The 17,652-nt window shown below is 40.5% G+C and overlaps 1 protein-coding gene across 4 annotated transcripts in view; it reads left to right on the forward strand.

Moving 5' to 3' along the window:
- SCGN (secretagogin, EF-hand calcium binding protein) overlaps window positions 1-17,652 on the forward strand; it is a 158,347-nt gene that overhangs the window by 43,177 nt on the left and 97,518 nt on the right. The window contains exon 11 of one of the 4 annotated variants that reach the window (XM_037730200.1): window positions 535-748. The exons of 2 other annotated variants lie outside the window; for them this stretch is intronic. In XM_037730200.1, coding sequence (XP_037586128.1) covers window positions 535-636 — 102 coding nt within the window. In that variant the 3' untranslated portion in view covers window positions 637-748. Of the gene's footprint in view, window positions 1-534; window positions 749-5,246; window positions 5,814-17,652 lie in introns of those variants that run through there. One more of the 4 variants, XM_017505218.2, reaches the window with a different exon arrangement.

The following is a 17,652-nucleotide window of genomic DNA, read 5'->3' on the forward strand; positions in this document are numbered from 1 at the left end:
TTGAAATGGAGCCTCACTCTGTTGCCCAGGCCGGCATACAGTGGTGTGATCTCGGCTCACTGCAACCTCCACCTGCTGGGTTCAAGTGATTCTCCTGCCTCAGCCTCCTGAGTAGCTGGGATTACAGGTGCATGTCATCATACCCAGCTAATTTTTATATTTTTAGTAGGGATGGTATTTCACCATGTTGGCCAAGCTGGTCTCAAATTCTTGACCTCAAGTGATCTGCCTACCTTGTCCTCCCAAAGTGCTGGGATTACAGGCTTGAGCCACCCTGCCCAGCCTCACTCAGCACAGCGTAAAAGTCAACACAAGAATCTACAGCTTAAACTAGAAAGTAGAATGGCAAGAATGTCAAGATCTCTCAAGAGAAGGTAGAAATGTAAGTAATAACATTGGAAGCCAAATAAATTGGCTGCCAGAAGTGACCTGATGTCTGCCTGGAAGTGATGGGAGTTCCTGCCCACAGGCCTCTCTAAAGTTCTGTCTTTTCCTTAATGGGCACCCCATTTGGTTTTTCTCTGCTACTGACAGGAAGAAGGTTGGCAAGAGGGGACAATACCTAACATTATTGATAGACTCAATAAAGGACTGCATCTAACGTGTGCCTCTCTAAAGAGCTTGCCCTTCGCATAAATGTTTGTTTTCACTTTTAAATTGTAAAAATGATACATGTATCATAGAGAAATCAGAAAACAGAAAACAGAAAAAAACAGAAGCATAACCTCTATGTTCTAACAGACTATGAACTGACTTCTTTCCTATGTCTGTTTTTATATAGTTGAGATTATAGTGAATAATAGACATTACAGTATAATAGTATATATAATGTAGAGTACACTATGAATAGTCGATTATAGAATAATAGTAAGAGTCATTCAGTAACCACATAATATTTCACCTGTGGTTAAATCTTAATTTACTTAAACATTCCCCTACTAGTAGTAATTTAGATGATTTCCCATGTCTGTGATTCAAAACAATAATGTAATAATATCCTTGTGCAAAAATCTTTTTCTATGTTTGGCCTCATCCCAGGAATAAAATTACCAAGTCAAGTGGTTTGCATGCTTTAAAATTCCTGGGATCCATTGTCAAATGACAGCAAACATCTTAAGAAAGAGCAGGTGTGCTTTCCCGTTTCCTTCTTCAATGTCCCTTCCTCCAACCTGACCTCTCTTCCCTTCACTTCCTACCCAGAAAGTTGATGATGACTTCATTCTGACCTTGCTTTGCCTATCAAGGAAGATAGCCCTCTGGTATATATAGTATATGTTTTCACACTATTATGTTAGTAACTTAATGTGCTGTCATCTCTTGGGTGATGAAAAACTTTTAAAAGAGAGGATAGGTGGCAAGGAGAAGGCAATGTAATCCGAAAGAGTGAATATCTAACAAAAGATTGTCTGGGGTAGTGGGAACTGGCGATGAGAAGAAAGTTGGAAGATTTAAAAGGTTCTTCCGGGCTGGGAGCGGTGGCTCACGCCTGTAATCCCAGCACTTTGGGAGGCCGAGGCGGGTGGATCACGAGGTCAAGAGATCGAGACCATCCTGGTCAACACGGTGAAACCCCGTCTCTACTAAAACTACAAAACATTAGCTGGGCATGGTGGCGCGTGCCTGTAATCCCAGCTACTCAGGAGGCTGAGGCAGGAGAATTGCCTGAACCCAGGAGGCGGAGGTTGCGGTGAGCCGAGATCGCACCATTGCACTCCAGCCTGGGTAACAAGAGCGAAACTCCGTCTCAAAAAAAAAAAAAAAAAAAAAAAAAAAGGTTCTTCCTGGAGCTTCTCAAATTAAAGCACTGCTGAGTACACCACTTTCTAGGGGACTTCCCAGTATCTGAGCAGACGTTTCCATTTGCCTAGTAAAGCGATCCTAAAGGAACAGCAGTGCAATTTCTTATTTTCACTTTACAAAGCAATGTCAGGTAATAATTTGTAGACAAGCTGAGGCATGTTGGTAGCGACCTGGATGGATATCTTAAGCAATAATGGCTTAACTTCTGCCTGTCGCCTTGTTTCCAAACACTACTGTGGCCAATAAATAGCAAACTGGAGACAGAAAACATGTTGTAATATTGTGTGATTAGAGAATAAGGTTCTGGTTAATTAAGTATGAGAGAATGGTTTTTAGTGGATTACAATAAAATGCACTTACCATCGGTGAAACTCTAGTTCAGCTCCTCTAGGGGTCAGAATGTGGTGCAGTGCCTTGGGGTCATAATGACTCCAGGATAGAGATTTGGGGAGTGCTGGTTAACAGAAGGCTTGGACGTGACATTTTATTATTTTAAGAGAATTGGAATGAACAGGAAAGGGTGGGTATATGACAAAAACAGGAAGGCTGCATTTGAGGACAGTCATTCACTAATTTCATAGATAGAACTGAGCACCGACTACGGGCAAGAACTGGGAAGAGAAGGCCAGCCCCAAAGGTCCCCTGTTGCCAGGATGAAAGGGAGACAGATCAGCATTTTTCAGTCAATTTTATTTCAGATCCACTCTCACACTGTCCCAGGAGATGAATGAGGAAAAAATTACATTTTTACATGAAAGGTTATGATACAGTGTAGTGATTAATATACACTCTAGGGCCTGCCTGCCTGGATTTGTATCTTGGTTCTGACTTGTGTCAGCTGCGTGACGGTGGGCAAGTTAATTAACTTCTCTGCGCTTAATTTACTCCTCTGTAAATTAATGATGAAAGTAGATGCCACCGCTGAGGGTTGTTGTGAAGATAAGCATTAATATATGCTTACCTCAGGAGCCTTTCTGCACTTACATTAGTGACTTGTGAAAATTCTTATTAAGACTGAGTCTCTGAGATTTTCCAGTGATTTGTCTTCAGTGACGTGAATTTTTGAGATGTGGCATTTAGGTCTCCTGATTCATATTGAGTTGCCCAACATTAAAAACATAACTCAAAAGGTCGAAAGAAACTTCCCTTACACGCATCCACATTCATTCCCACATCCCCTAACACACACACATTCACACACCAAAAACATTTTCTTCTCACTGGAAGGAAATAATGACTATCTCGAGAAACAAAGCCCATTATTCTTCAATTAGAAAAAACAAAACAAAACGTAAACAAAGTTAGAATCGTTTGAATGAGGTAGATATATTGGGGAATTAATTCACACTCACGTATAAATGACTACAACTTGAGTATTTTCTAATAGTGGGATTTGCCAAAAGAATTCTGGGGCCGTTTAGTGGAGAAAAGTTTTAGCAGCGTCATTGAAGATGCTGAAAAGCGCACATCCCCACATCGCACAGGACAGCAAATGAGCTCCCAGCAGGGGGTCTCAGAACGCAGCCTTCTGTTTTCAGGACCTCCGGGCCACATGTATACTTGCCTGGTACTGACAGAGCCAACCTATTGACAAGGTCGAGTTACATCATGGCCTCAGAGGCTAATCATTCAGGGGACTCTCCACAGAAGAGTGAAGTTGATCAAGTTTATCTTCTGGTCCTAGACTCTTCCAGCTCCTGAGATCTCTCTGAACGCCAGCCCTACTCCGCTGTTGATTTATTCTGCTCTGCCATCTGGCTCCCAATTTCTGTTGCTCTCTTCTCCTTCCTTCTATTAAAAACCTGCTATCAAGGATAGATTTAGTGTCAGTCATTTACCCCATTGGACAGTGCAAAATAACAAGTTTTAATGTGGCTCGTTAGTGAAGGAAGTTTTTTTCCTCCCTACTGACGGTATTTTTAGTGATTTTGGTTTTGGAAGCGAGAAAACCTTGGGGGAGGGTTGGGTAATGGGCAGTGCTTCCCAGAGCCCCTGAAACCAAACCCTGGGGGTCGCTGCCTTCTCTGTTCACTCATAAAACTGCTGCAATAATCAAGGGGCTTAGAAATTTGACTACTTTTTTTTTCTCTCTCTCTGGACATTGACCTTTAAATTTAGAGTTGTGAACAAAAGTTTTCTGAAAAGGAATTTGGTGGAAAGCCTTTATTCTCATTAATAGGTTTACACTGAACCGAGGACACGCCTTTCAGTGCAAACCAGGGTGCAAAGAACAAAAGGAAGTTTGGCCTTTACAGAGTTGGGGCCCACACAGGTTGCCAGTTAGTTCTGTTATGCAAATAAAGGATTCAGACTTGCTTAGTTCCCATTCGTTGTTGGAGCTGACTTCTGATTGGTTAGTTTAAGTGAGTTATGATTGGTTGGCTCAGGCGAGCTCTGAAAGTCCCCAAAAGAAAAAGGTGTTGCTTCAGTAAGCTGTCACCTCTAGTCATAAAAGTGTCATTTGGATCCATTTTAAATTTAGTGCCAGTAAGCCATTTGAGATCCGTCTTGAAGGATGGGCTCTTTCATGTTGACATTTATTCAGGGGTGCGTCACCACTCGTGTAATTTCATTAGGCCAGCCTTTTCTCCATGAGAATGTTACGAAATTTTACAATGAGCACTTAGCTGGAGTCAGAGTGACTGTTGAGGACTGTCTCCCATAGTCAGAGGACTGTGCGCTTGGCGAGCTCACATGGCGAGGAAGGTCCTCTGACTGTTGGAGACAGTACTACTCTTGGGCTCAAAAATGCTGCCACAGCTGTCCAGCTTGGCAGGAGGCTTAAGCTTTCTCTGCACCTCTGTTTCCTAATCTGTAAAAGAGGCGGCATTATTTGCTTCCCAGCATTATTGTGAAGCTTAAATGAAATAACCTATGAAGAATCAATTTGTTCAAGCATTCCTCACTTTTGCAGGCCTTTAAGCTTGAAGTAAAAAACTTTTCCTAGCTAATAAGTATCACATTTCTAGCTAACATATCCCTTGGAGTAAATCTTATATCCCTAGCTCAACCACGTGTTTTAAATTTACATTCAATATAACCATATTTTTTTAAAACCAGAGACACAAAAATCTCCTGCAGGGAGATAATGAAATATATGTTCTCTCATCAGTGAAGCAAGGCAGAAATTTATGATCATGGTTCACTACTTTGAAGCAAAGTATCTTTACCATGTTTGCTAATAAGGCAGGCTTTCTATAAGAACTGCAGGGAAGTGATGTGCATTTTTTTGGCCTGAAGGGACGTGCTGAGAAATGAAGCTGTTGGCAGAAAACTTATCCTTGGCAGCATGTTTCGTGGGATGAGGTGATAGACTCATTCTCTCACTACTGGGGCCAGTCTCCTCCAAGGCAGGACACACCCCAAGTCTAGGGAGTGTCAGAGGGTGTTAAAGGGTGGGACCACTATTGGCTTGCCTGTTGACATACTACTTTTGTCGCCCTCAGCCCAGCATCAGCGGGGTGGACCTTGATAAGTTCCGTGAGATTCTCTTGCGTCACTGCGATGTGAACAAGGATGGAAAAATTCAGAAGTCTGAACTGGCTTTGTGTCTTGGGCTGAAAATCAACCCATAATCTCAGACTGCTTTGCCTTTTGCTCTTACTGTGTTTCTGTGCTCTTGCTGCTAGAATTGTATCTGTGCATTGCTGTTGGGGACACAGCGGACAGACTCACAAATGGTGTGCTGTTCTTGGGTAAGGGGAGGGATGCTAGGGCCTTCCTTCCACTGGCATGATCTATCCCTGCCTCACTGAAAGCCTCCATGCAGTGTTTGTGTTGTTTTCCCCTTGACCCTGGGCTTTGCTTTCACCCCAAAGACTCAGCTCCCCTTTAGGTGACTCTGCCTATCCTTCTCCCATCAGGGCAGGTGAGTCCATTCATTTTGTGCTTTCCTTGTGGGCTTTCTGCTGAGTCTGAATGGTGTGTGGCATTTGTGGTAATTCTGTAACTTCAACATAGATTTTGTGTGTGTGTGTGTATGTGGAAATAAAGCTGCAATTGGAAACAAAAATGTATGCAATTGGAAACAAAAATGGTGTGTGGCATTTGTGGTAATTCTGTAACTTCAATGTAGATTTTGTGTGTGTGTGTGTGTGGAAATAAAGCTGCAATTGGAAACAAAAATGAACTGGTAATTGCTTTTGTTTTGTGACCTTTCAAATGTTCTACCTGATGGTTTGACAGAAAAACCACTAATCTAATGGGGGTTGGGGGGAGGGTGGAGAAGAAGAGTGGAGGACAATATCTTCAAAGAAATCCGCACCACCAATCCTTCTGTAGTTCTCACATGCCCTCACTAGGGCTGACTTCCTGGTGTGTTGAGATTCACTCAGGGTGGCTGGCAAAATATTACCAGAAGTTATAGATTGTAATCTCAAACCTTTTGGAAGGCCAAAAGGTTTTACTGGGACAGGCTGAAGGCAGCCGCCGCATTTACATTGGCATAGGAAAGAGAGACGAGTAAGGCCTTCCCAGTTTAAGTCTGTTTACCCCACATCCCTTTGTCTCCACTCTGTTTATTCATGTAAATTTTGTGCTGGGTGGTCCTCTCAAAGGGAGATCAAAAGGGTATTACCTGTTAATAGTGTTTACTCTGGGTCCCCAACCTAAAGCTTTCATCAGTCGTAAGACCATTCTTTTGACCATGTTAATTATCCCCAAGTGTGTTAACTTAGAACCCCTGTTGTAAAATCTGACCGAATAAATATGTGGATAAACAGGGAGTCGGTCAATTGACTGCAGTTCACCCTCTGAAAGCAGCCAGTGACCATCCCTAGCCCACTTAAATCACTGTAATGGTGTGGTGTGAGAGTGCATTTATTCATCTGTCATTGAGACAGGGTCTCCAGGCCAGACCTCTGCAGGTGGTGGTCAGCATCTCACTGGTGAGCTGGCATGAAAGTGGGAGTTGCCGATGATCACTTTTTATTGGAAGGAGGAGACTAGAACACTCATCCTGGACTGGATTTTGTTCTTAAGTGCTTGGTGAGCTTACATGGCTAGGCAGGTAGATACACAGAAGAAATTTGAAGAAAATGTTTCCCAAGTAACCCAGGTGTCTGCTCCCTGCTCCATCCCTTCCTTTTCCAACAGGGCTCTCCAGCAAATCTGGGACCATGGCAGCTTTCTCCTAGGTACCTGAGTGCCTCTCATGGGTGCTCCTGGCCCCAACCTGTGCCCTGCTCACTTCTCTCTTGGAATCCTGATGCCATCCCTATGGAAAGGAGACTGCTGGGGCAAGGGCAGAGTTTCTGTAGGGCAGGCCCCACTTTTCTTTACTGTCTTCACCCTTTATAGTTCATAACACCCCTACCTTATACTAGAGTGTTCAGTAATTTCAGGCTTAGTGAAATGTTACAGATAATTCAGACAAATTAGTGTAGAACAGTGTACTTAGAGCTGTTCATAACCCAAGAATTCTACTGTTTACAGGGATTCCTTTCATTGCACACCCTGGTCCTAACTTGATTTTCTTCCCCTCAGGTCTCCCTTACCTCCAACATGTAGATCATTAATATTAAGAGCTACTATTTACTAAGTGCTTTCTACATGCCAGGTACTTCCAGGGGCTTTCAATACCTTAAGTAGTTTAATCTTTACCAAATCTCTGTGAGATAGGTACTATCATGATACTCATCTTAGAGATTAAGAAACTGAAGTAGATAGAAGTTAAATAACATGTTCATTACTGTAGCTTTTAGCAGTGCGAAGTCAGGGAGTCTGACTCTGGAGTCCTGTGCTCCTAACCACCACTTTATTTTTTGTTTTTATTTTTTATTTTTTTGTAATGAGCTTTTGCCATGTTGCCCAGGCTGGTCTCAAACTCCTGGGCTCAAGTTCGAGCTTCTGAAAGTGCTGGGATTACAGGCATGAACCACCATGCCTGGCTAACCACTACTTAATTACAGACAATTTTCATGCACCTTGCAGGAAGCCTTGGCTCCTTCCTGTAGGTTCACTTTCAGTGGGATCTGCCATACCTCTCAGTAGGATACTTCTCCAAGTCTGGGCCATTCAGCCCGGAGTACACTTTGTGGGAGCTTAAAGAAAATCCAGGAAGCACCACAGGGTGAGCCAAGCATGCAAGATTCTTCTGTTGATTGTCCAAATGGTGAGCTAACTGTGGCCACATACATCCTTCACAGGACAAACCACCATTTTTAGGATTGAGACCATCAGAACCCACAAAGAGGGAAAACATTCTGTATTTCCAGGATATCACATTATTCTGCAGTGATTAATTCCTCTTAATCTCCTGTTTTCTTGTTGTATTTTAAATAACAGAAGCCCTTCATTTTTAACATAGTTGAATTTATTTTATATTTATTAATTGCAGTATATTTTATTTTTGGTTTGAGAAAACCCACTCTATCTGTCACAAATCCATCCTCCTCCACTATCACTTTTTTAAACATTACAAAAATTGGTGTTGTGTGTGTGTGTGTGTGTGTGTGTGTGTGTGTGTATGTGTGTGTGTGGCCATTTAAGTGTATAATTCAGTGGCACTAATTACATTTAGAATCTCGTGCAACGATTACCACTATGTCTAAAGTTTACTTACCATGCCAGACAGAAATTCTGTACCCACTAAACAATAACTTCCAATTTCCCTCTTTTGCATTCTCTGTTAAGCTCTAATCTATGTTCTATCTATATAAATTCATCTATTCTAGATATTTTATATAAGTTGAATCATACAATATTTGTCCTTTTGTGCCTGGTTTGTTTTACTAACCATTGTAATTTTATGATTTATCCATGTTGTAGCACATATCAGAATGTCATTCCTTTTTATTGCTGAATTATTTGTTTATTCATTTGCCTATTGATTGACACTTAGTTTGTTTCCACCCTTTGGTTATTGTAAATAACGCTGCAAGGAACGTTGCCATATGAGCATCTGAGTCCCTGTTTTCAGTTCTTTTGTATATATCTGTAGGAGTGGAATTGTTTTATATATTGATTCTATGTTTATCTTTTTGAGAAAATGCCAAACTGCTTTCCATGTAGCTGCAACATTTTACATTCCCGCTAGCAATGTATGAAGGCTCTGATTTTAATCTCCTGCTTCTAAATAGAGCTTTTTCTGGAACTGCCAAGAATCAGAACTGGGCCCAAGGCTGAGCCATAGCCACTTAATTTATGACTCTTCCTTTAGCTACATGAAGGGGGTCTCTGAGGCTGTTGCTCCTGCAATGGGTGTACTGCATTCTTAGCTAAGAATGTGCATCCTCTCAGTGTCCATCTAGCGGTGGCTGAGATGAACATGAGGGTGTGGAGGGACGTTTTATTCTTTTAGAAAGAACTTGTTCAGACCCACTGAAAGCATCTACTTGCCTTAACACTAGCAAGTGTTTAGTCATGGCACATAGCTAGACTCTATCAGAAGCTCTCGGGTTTCTTGCCCTGTTATAATCGTAATAGGGGATTAAGTAGCTGGGACTACAGGCACACACCACCAAACCTGCCTAATTTTTGTATTTTTAGTAGAGACAGGGTTTCGCCATGTTAGCCAGGCTGGTCTCAAACTCCTGGCTTCAGGTGATCTGCCCACCTTGGCCTCCCAAAGTGCTTGGACTACAGGTGTGAGCTACCACATCTGGCCATGATTTCTTCTTTTCTGTTACCATTTCTCTCTCTCTCTTTTCTTCCCTTCCCTTCCCTTCCCTTCCCTTCCCTTCCCTTCCCTTCCCTTCTTCTTGCACGATCTCACTCTGATGCCCAGGCTAGAGTACAGTGATGTTATTTCAGCTCATGACCTCCGGGGCTCAAGTGATCCTCCCACCTCAGCCTGCTGAGTAGCTGGGACCATAGGTGTGTGCCCCATACCCAGCTAATTTTGCTTATTTTTTGTAGTGCTGAGATCTCACTGTGTTGCCCAGTCTGGTCTTGAACTCCTAGCCTCAAGTGATCTTTCCATCTTGGCCCCCCAAAGTGCTGAGATCACACCTATGAGTTACTGCACCTGGCCCATTTGTGTGATTTCTTACTTAAAATGATAAGCCTTTCAAGAACAGTCTAGAAACAACCATAGAATTTTAGAGTTATAAGTACACCATCACTTAGATTGCATTATTAACCAGCCAATTGTCAAACGTGCCTTCAAAAAGAAAGTACTGTATTAGGTCAAGTATATGTATATTTAGAATTTAAATCCCCAGCTGTAAGCATACCTATGTGCAATCTCAAGGCAGTAGAAAAAAACTGAAGAAATTCTAACATGGAAATACGGTATCCTTAGCCAAAATAACAAATACAGAGGATGGAAATGTTTATCCTCACAGCAGAGCAAGATAAAATATACTGAAGCCAAAGCACAAGAAATGCAATTGTGTTTAAGGAAGGTTTTACTTGACAGTTAAGTTTATTGCTCACTGGATAAAGAAATAGGAAAAGATACTTAATTTTCTTCTCTGAAGGCCTTATGTAGTTTTTTAAACTTATTAAATATTGTCATAGTAGGACATGTTTGGGAAATAGAAATACTTTTATTTATTTGTTTGTTTTGAGACAGAGTTTCACTCTTGTTGCCCAGGCTGGAGTGCAGTGGTGTGATCTCAGCTCACCACAACCTCTGCCTTCTGGGTTCAAGTGATTCTCCTGCCTCAGCCTCCCGAGTAGAGGGGACTACAGGCATGTGCCACCATGGCTGGCTAATTTTGTGTTTTCAGTAGAGACAGGATTTCTCCATGTTGGTCAGGCTGGTCTCAAACACCTGACCTCATGTGATCCACCCACCTTGGCCTCCCAGAGTGCTAGAATTACAGGCGTGAGCCACCATGCCTGGCCTACTTTTAAATTACCCACACTCCTATGCTGCTCTATTTCTGACAAAGCAACTGCCATCACTTTTGGTGTATCTTTGGCTAATCTTTCTGAATTATAGGCATTGATTACATAGCTGTTGCTATAACACAGCACATAGCTTTGTATTTAACAATTTTTATTTATTGCTTAGTTTGACATTTTCCAAGCATTTTTTAATATTTCAGTTTATTTGATAATTACTCTTTTTTGTTCATTTGTTTTGAGATGGAGTCTCACTGTGTCACACAGGCTGGAGTGTAGTGGCATGATCTCAGCTCACTGCAACCTCTGCCTCCTGGGTTCAAGCAATCCTTACCTCAGCCTTCTGAGTAGCTGGGACTACAGGTAAGCAGAACCATGCCCAGCTAATTTTTGTACTTTTACTAGAGTCGAAGTTTCATCATGTTGGCCAGGCTAGTCTCGAGCTCCTGGCCTCAAGTGATCCACCCACCTTGGCCTCCCAAATTGCTGGAATTAGAGTAGCCAATAATTGTTATTGAAATTAAAATTCCATAGAGTAGATACACTGTAACTTCCTTAAACATTGCCGTATTGTAGCTTCTCATTTCTTACCAGTATAAATTGTGCTGCAATGGACATGTTCATGCACGTGGCTTTGGTTGGTTCCTGTTTGGACAAGTTTCTCAGGATGAAATCCCAGAAGTTGAATCAGAGGCTAGGGACTTTTTTGTGGCTTCCTAAATTCTTTCCAGGAGGGTATCTTTCTCTGTTGCTGTCAGCAGTGCCTTAGAGCACCAGTTTTACTGTAGTTTCTTTGGCATGAAATACCATAGTTTTGTGTGTATGTGGTTTATTTATTTATTTATTTATTTATTTATTTATTTTAGACAGAGCACCATCTTGGCTCATTGCAACTTCTGCCTCCCAGGTTCAAGCGATTTTTATGTGTCAGCCTCCTGAGTAGCTGGGATTGCAGGCATCTGCCACTATGCCCAGCTAATTTTTTGTATTTTTAGTAGAGATGGGATTTCGCCATGTTGGCCAGGCTGGTCTCAAACTCCTCACCTCAGGTGATCTGCCCACCTTGAATTCCCAAAGTGCTAGGATTACAGGTGTGAACCACTGCACCAAGCTGAATATTCCAGCTTTTTATAATACATGTTTGCCTTTTCAATAGGAAATAATTGATCCCTCACTCTAGGTTTTTGTTTTTGTTTGAGACAGGATCTGTCTCTGTCACCCAGGCTAGAAGAAAGTGGTGTGGTGTCTGCAGCCTTGAACTCCTGGGCTCAAGTGATCCTCCTGCCTTGGTCTCCCAAAGTGCTAGAATTTACAGGTGCTGAGCCAAAGTGCTCACCCAAAGTGCTGAGCCGCTTTGCGCCCGGCATCTTGGCTTTTACCTGTAGCTACAGGAAGACACTATAATTAGCAATGTATCTAGTTTACCACTTCACCAGTTCACTGAATGAACTGACTCCCATTTGGAATGATGTTCAATCATCCCATTATTCTGATGTACAAATAGAAAAGATGGTCTTTATCAAATCTTAGCTTAGAGGTCACATTTTGTAGCTTGAGATAAGCCTGTTTATATTTTAAACTGTTTGAAACTGAAGCAGACAGAATTTGAAGGAGAGATATTCACAGACAAGAATATTTATTAACAGAAGGAATTTGATTCTAAATATGCACAAGTATATTCAAACTTCCAAACATAATTAGCAAGCTTCATAACTTATGGAAAGTACCCCGGCCTTGAAAAATCTCAGCTGCGATAAGATTGTGAGCATGACTTTTAAAATTAAAACGTAAAAATAAAGGATTTTTAAATTAATTCTCTCTGCTCTCAAACGTATCAGCCCTGATCTATTGATTCAAGGCAGCCCACAGTTATTTAGCACCTATGTCATTCATGGTACTATACGCTCTGATCTACAAAGGTAGATGAGGTTCCAAAAAGTCCTGATATTTTCCCTCAAAGCACACAGAAGTTTATATCATAGATCAGTGAATCATTTTCAGTTGATAGTTCAGAAACTGCATCCAAGACTGCAAAATAACATGTTGCATCTGGAACACTATGAGACTCAGGGCAGTTTATTGAAGGCATATTTTCCTTGAATCCTCTCCAAGACAGCATCAAAGCTTTTTGTTGCTGTGTCGTTTTTTTAAATGATGTGTCTCACTGGAGAAAAGCCCCACAGCGGGGTCCTATAGAGTAGCCTGGGATCGTGTGTGTACAATAAAAAAATCAATAGCCTCCATAAAATATTGACTTGCTGTCTTCGCAGAGTGCACACTTTCAAATGATCTTGCCTAGTGTGTATTGATTTAAATAGTTTTTTAAAAATCTGTATTTTTACTGGATATTGGAAAATACCTTGCTAGAACTAAAAAATGTACCAGCCATTGCCAGGTTTTCTGAACAGAGTATATTAACAGTTGATATGACAAGCACTAGCCTAGCCATACACCCAGATTGCACTTGGCTACAAATTTGGGTTAGCCATGCATGTTGAGTACTGCCCGTTATTGGAGCCAGGGTTTACAAGACTGGGTATTGTCCCCATTTCCAGTGATCATGTAGTCTCAGGGAGGATGTAGTGTGACATTCTTAGGAAACTACCCTGTCATGACATGCTGAAGATAGAAGCGGATGGGAGCCGTACTGAAGCTAATCAGCTGTGGGATGTAAACTAACATTTTTAAACTGCCTGCCCTGTCCCAAGCACTGGGCTAGGCCCTTGACGTGTTTAGTCTGACACTTTTCTAAGGAGTACATGGAAAGTTTTCCTTCAATTTTGACAGTGTAGAAACTAAGGCTCAGAGAAATAAAACAATTATTGTCAAGTCCCCATGACCAGTAATTTGCATTGCAGGCGTTCAAATCCAGAACAGCCCAACTCCAGAGCTTATGCTTCCTATTTTTATACCATCATGTGCAAAAAAAGTGTCTGAGAAGACAGAGGTCAAATGCGATCAGAGGGAAGAGCGACTGGTCAGGGACACTATCTTAAACATTTGAAATGCTTTGAACAAAGAAGCCAGTCTGTCTTTGAAGTTATTTGGGGTTCCACTATGCTGTTCTGAAGTTATTTGGGGCCACCAACCAATAAATCCTCACAATAAATAATGTGAACTTGAGGGAGGTGATAAAGAACAAGGTCAGAAAGAAATCAGAATGCTTCCCCCACCCCCTTTATTTGATACATGGTCTTGCTGTGTTGCCCAGGCTGGAGTGCAGTGACAATCATAGCTCACTGCAGCCTCAGCCTCTGGAGCTCAAGTGATCCTCACAACTCAGCCTCCTGAGTATCTTGGACTACAGACACCCACCAGCATGGCTAATTTATATATATATATATATATATATATATATATATATATATAAAATATATAAAATATATTTTAGAATATATATTATATATATTAAATACATTTTAGAATATATATTATATATATATATTATAGAATCTTACCATGTTTCTCAGGCTTGTCCCTTTATATATAAAATATATATATATATATTATATATATATATGTATTTTATAGAATCTTGCCATGTTTCTCAGATTGGCCCCTTTAACTTAAAATGTTTCCTTTAATCAAAAATATATATTACTGAAATGTAGATGTACAGCATCAGCATTAAGAAGCATGTGAAGCCAGGCGCGGTAGCTCACATCTGTAATCCCAGCACTTGGGGAGGGCAAAGTGGGAGGATCACTTGAGCCCAGGAGTTCAAGACCAGCCTGGGCAACATAGCAAGAACCCATCTCTATAAAAGTTTTTAAAAATTAAGCAGGTGTGATGGTGCACACCTATAGACCTAGCTGCTTGGGAGGCTGATGTGGAAGGATTGCTCGAGCCTGGGAGGTTGAGGCTGCAGTGAGTCTGATTATGCCACTGCACTACAGCGTGGGTGACAGAGTGAAACTCTTGTCTTTAAAAACGAAAAAAAGCATGTGAAAAAGAAGGTTGGGTTCCATAGCGTCATTTACTTAAAAAACTTGATTGATATACTATTTTAAATGGTTAATTTACTTATTAGAGCTGTTGCTTCTAAAATATATCTTCCTCTTGCTTGATTCTCTCCGGCATCTGTAGCTTTTGCCACTTAGATCCTCCTTTTCTTTTTGTTGTTTATCATCAACTGCTGTCAGGCGTCAAATCATCCTGGCTGACAGCAAAATTACCGTGCATTTAGACACAAGTGACAAGGCTCTGTCCTGGCCATGTTTTCAAAGGAATCCAGGTGGTTTTTAAAAATATACTTATGGGCCATTATTAGAAAGTGGTAACAACTGCTTTTCAGTGGAAGGTCAAGACAATTTGTCTGACAAAGTGATTTGTGAAGCTTCCCATAGTGAATGAAGACTATGTGTGGTCATCCAAAAATAAGCAACGGGAGGTTGCTTGGGGAGAATAAGTGGCCTAAAAAGCCTTAATGAAGTATCGATTTCCCACAAAAGTGAAGAAAAGCAAGAAAGATTAACAGCCTTCTGTTAGTTATACAAAAGGAAAACGCGCTGGTGCTGGCCACCCCTCCTCCTCACCGTAGGAGGTGAGTTTCAGGAGTCCAGCAGTGCCTTTGGCTCAAACAGTGTTCGTATGTCAGAGTGCTTGCCATGCGACTCAGCAAGTGTCTTCATCTGTCCGAGAGTCCGTTTCCCCATCTATAAGAGAAATATCATCTATCAACCCTGCAAGGTAGTTGTGGGAATTAAAGGCAGTGAAAAATAAAGTCATGACACGGTAGAAACTCAGCAGATGTGAGCTCCTGACTCGTTCTTCTGCCCATGAAGCATTTTTCAGCTACCTGTGAGGATGGCAGAAGGACACCATGCGTGTTTTCCCCACTGCTGTCTTGGATTTGTGCTGTGTTGATGTGGAGCTCAATTGTTTAAAACATTTTTTTTAATTGGCCAGGTGCAGGGGCTCCTATCTGTGACCCCAGCACTTTGGGATGCTGAGGTGGAAGCACTGTCTAAGGCCAGGAGTTTCAGACCATCTTGGGCAACATAGCAAGACCCCTGTCTCTACAAAAGATGTTTAAAAATTAATTTTAAAATCTTTCCTTTCACCCTCTCTCTCTCTCCCTTCCATCTACATGCATTCAAGTACATGTGGTTTTAGGAAAATATGCATGTTTATTGTAGAGAAAGCAGATAAGCCAAAAGAAGAATGTAAACTTCCCGCAGTCCACATTACAGGTAGATGTACTGTGTGTGTGCTGAGGGAGGCTGTGCACATGCTTCTATATCAGCAGTCCTCAGCCTTGGCTTACCTGGGGAGCTATTGAAGTAGATGTCTGAGACACCCACTCAGAGATTCTAATTTAATCACGCTGAGGTGGGGTCTGGTCATGGGATGTTTAAAAGCTCCTAAGTGGTCCTTACTGTGCACAACCAGTATCTGCTGTAGACTTTTTTCTATCCTTATATCACATTTGCACAAAAATAAGCTCATAGCCTGCTGTTTCCCCTTAATACACTGTGAAAATCATTCAGTGTAGATAAATGAACTTCCATAAAATAATTTCTTTTTTATTTATATATTTTTTATTTTATTTTATTTTTTATTGCATTTTAGGTTTTGGGGTACATGTGAAGAACATGCAAGATTGCGTAGGGACATGGATGAAACTGCAAACCATCATAAAATAATTTCTAAAGGCAAAAGCTAGAAAGAACAAATTTATTCAAATAAAAGAAACTTAAAAGATATAGAACTAGAGACATTAGAAATCTGCATGCAGTGAAAAGGTGAATATAAATTAGAAATTCCATAAACATTTTAACTTAAGCATCTGCAAAGTCATATATACATTTTGTCTTTCACAGAGATACAATATACACATTTATGTCATGTTGATTCTGGCAAAACTCAGAGATACCAAAAATATTCTTGAGTTTCATAAACTCTGTGAAGTTAGTTTCAACAGCAACCAGCAACATTCTATATGAATATAAAACCCCAACATTTCATAGATGTGTTTTATCTTGTCAAAAGCATAATGGTTTTAATTTTTAATAGTTATTGATATAATAACATATATTAGCTTATTAATATAATCAACACCATTAATATTTTTAATTAATATCTCAGTATGAACAAAATATTAATGTTGATTATTTGCTATTAGAATATTTTAAATATTTTTCAAAATAAGAAAATAGCTATACACATTTAAATGTTTTCTCATAAAATAATATTAAAACAAATTAATAGTGATTGCCATTTGCTCTTTCTAGTAATAAATACTGTCTTTATGGAAGTATAAATTTTGTTCTTGTGGAATATGAAGGACTACTTTAAAACATAGTATATAAAACCCACGTTTTTTGTGGGTTTTCTTTTCTTTTTTTGAGACAGGGTCTCACTCTGCCACCCAAGTTGGTGTGCGATAGTACAATCAGGGGGCTCACTGCAGCCTCTACCTCCTGGGGTCAAGTGAAACTCCCACTTCAGCTTCCCAAGTAGCTTAGACTATAGATGCATGCCACTACGCCCAGCTAATATTAGAGATAGGGTTTCACTCTGTTGCCTAGGCTGGTCTTGAACTCCTGGTCTCAAGTGATCCTCCCATCTCGGTCTCCCAAACTGCTGGGATTACAGGCATAAGCCACCATGCCTGACCAAAACAAAGCATTCTTGAACAGTATTAGAAATTTTATTGAAGGAATTTTTCACAGTGCATTTTCACCTCACTGAGGTTGAAAATGTTCTTTCAGATGTTTTTCCATTTTGCTGTGAATTCGATTGTTGTTTCATTGGTGGCTTCATTATGTGGCTTAAAAAAAAAGTTTTGATTCCCTCCATAGTTCGTAGTTCTCCAAATAGATATCTTTCTGGAAACTATATATTTTAAGATATTTTGAATAATCAAAAAATATTTCATTTAGTAGGCAAAGCCTTTCAATGAAACCACAATGAACATGCCTGTACATACTTAGCCATATGACTAGGATGTTCTGAAACCAAAGTAAGATGGTCTTCCCATCTCCATTATTTCATTTAATTGTTTTAAATGAAAATCTTATCATTTTCATCACATTTGATTTGGCTTTTTTTTTTTTTTTT

This window comes from Cebus imitator, unplaced genomic scaffold, assembly GCF_001604975.1.
Source record: "Cebus imitator isolate Cc_AM_T3 unplaced genomic scaffold, Cebus_imitator-1.0 Scaffold335, whole genome shotgun sequence".
NCBI classification, from domain to species: Eukaryota; Metazoa; Chordata; class Mammalia; order Primates; family Cebidae; genus Cebus; species Cebus imitator.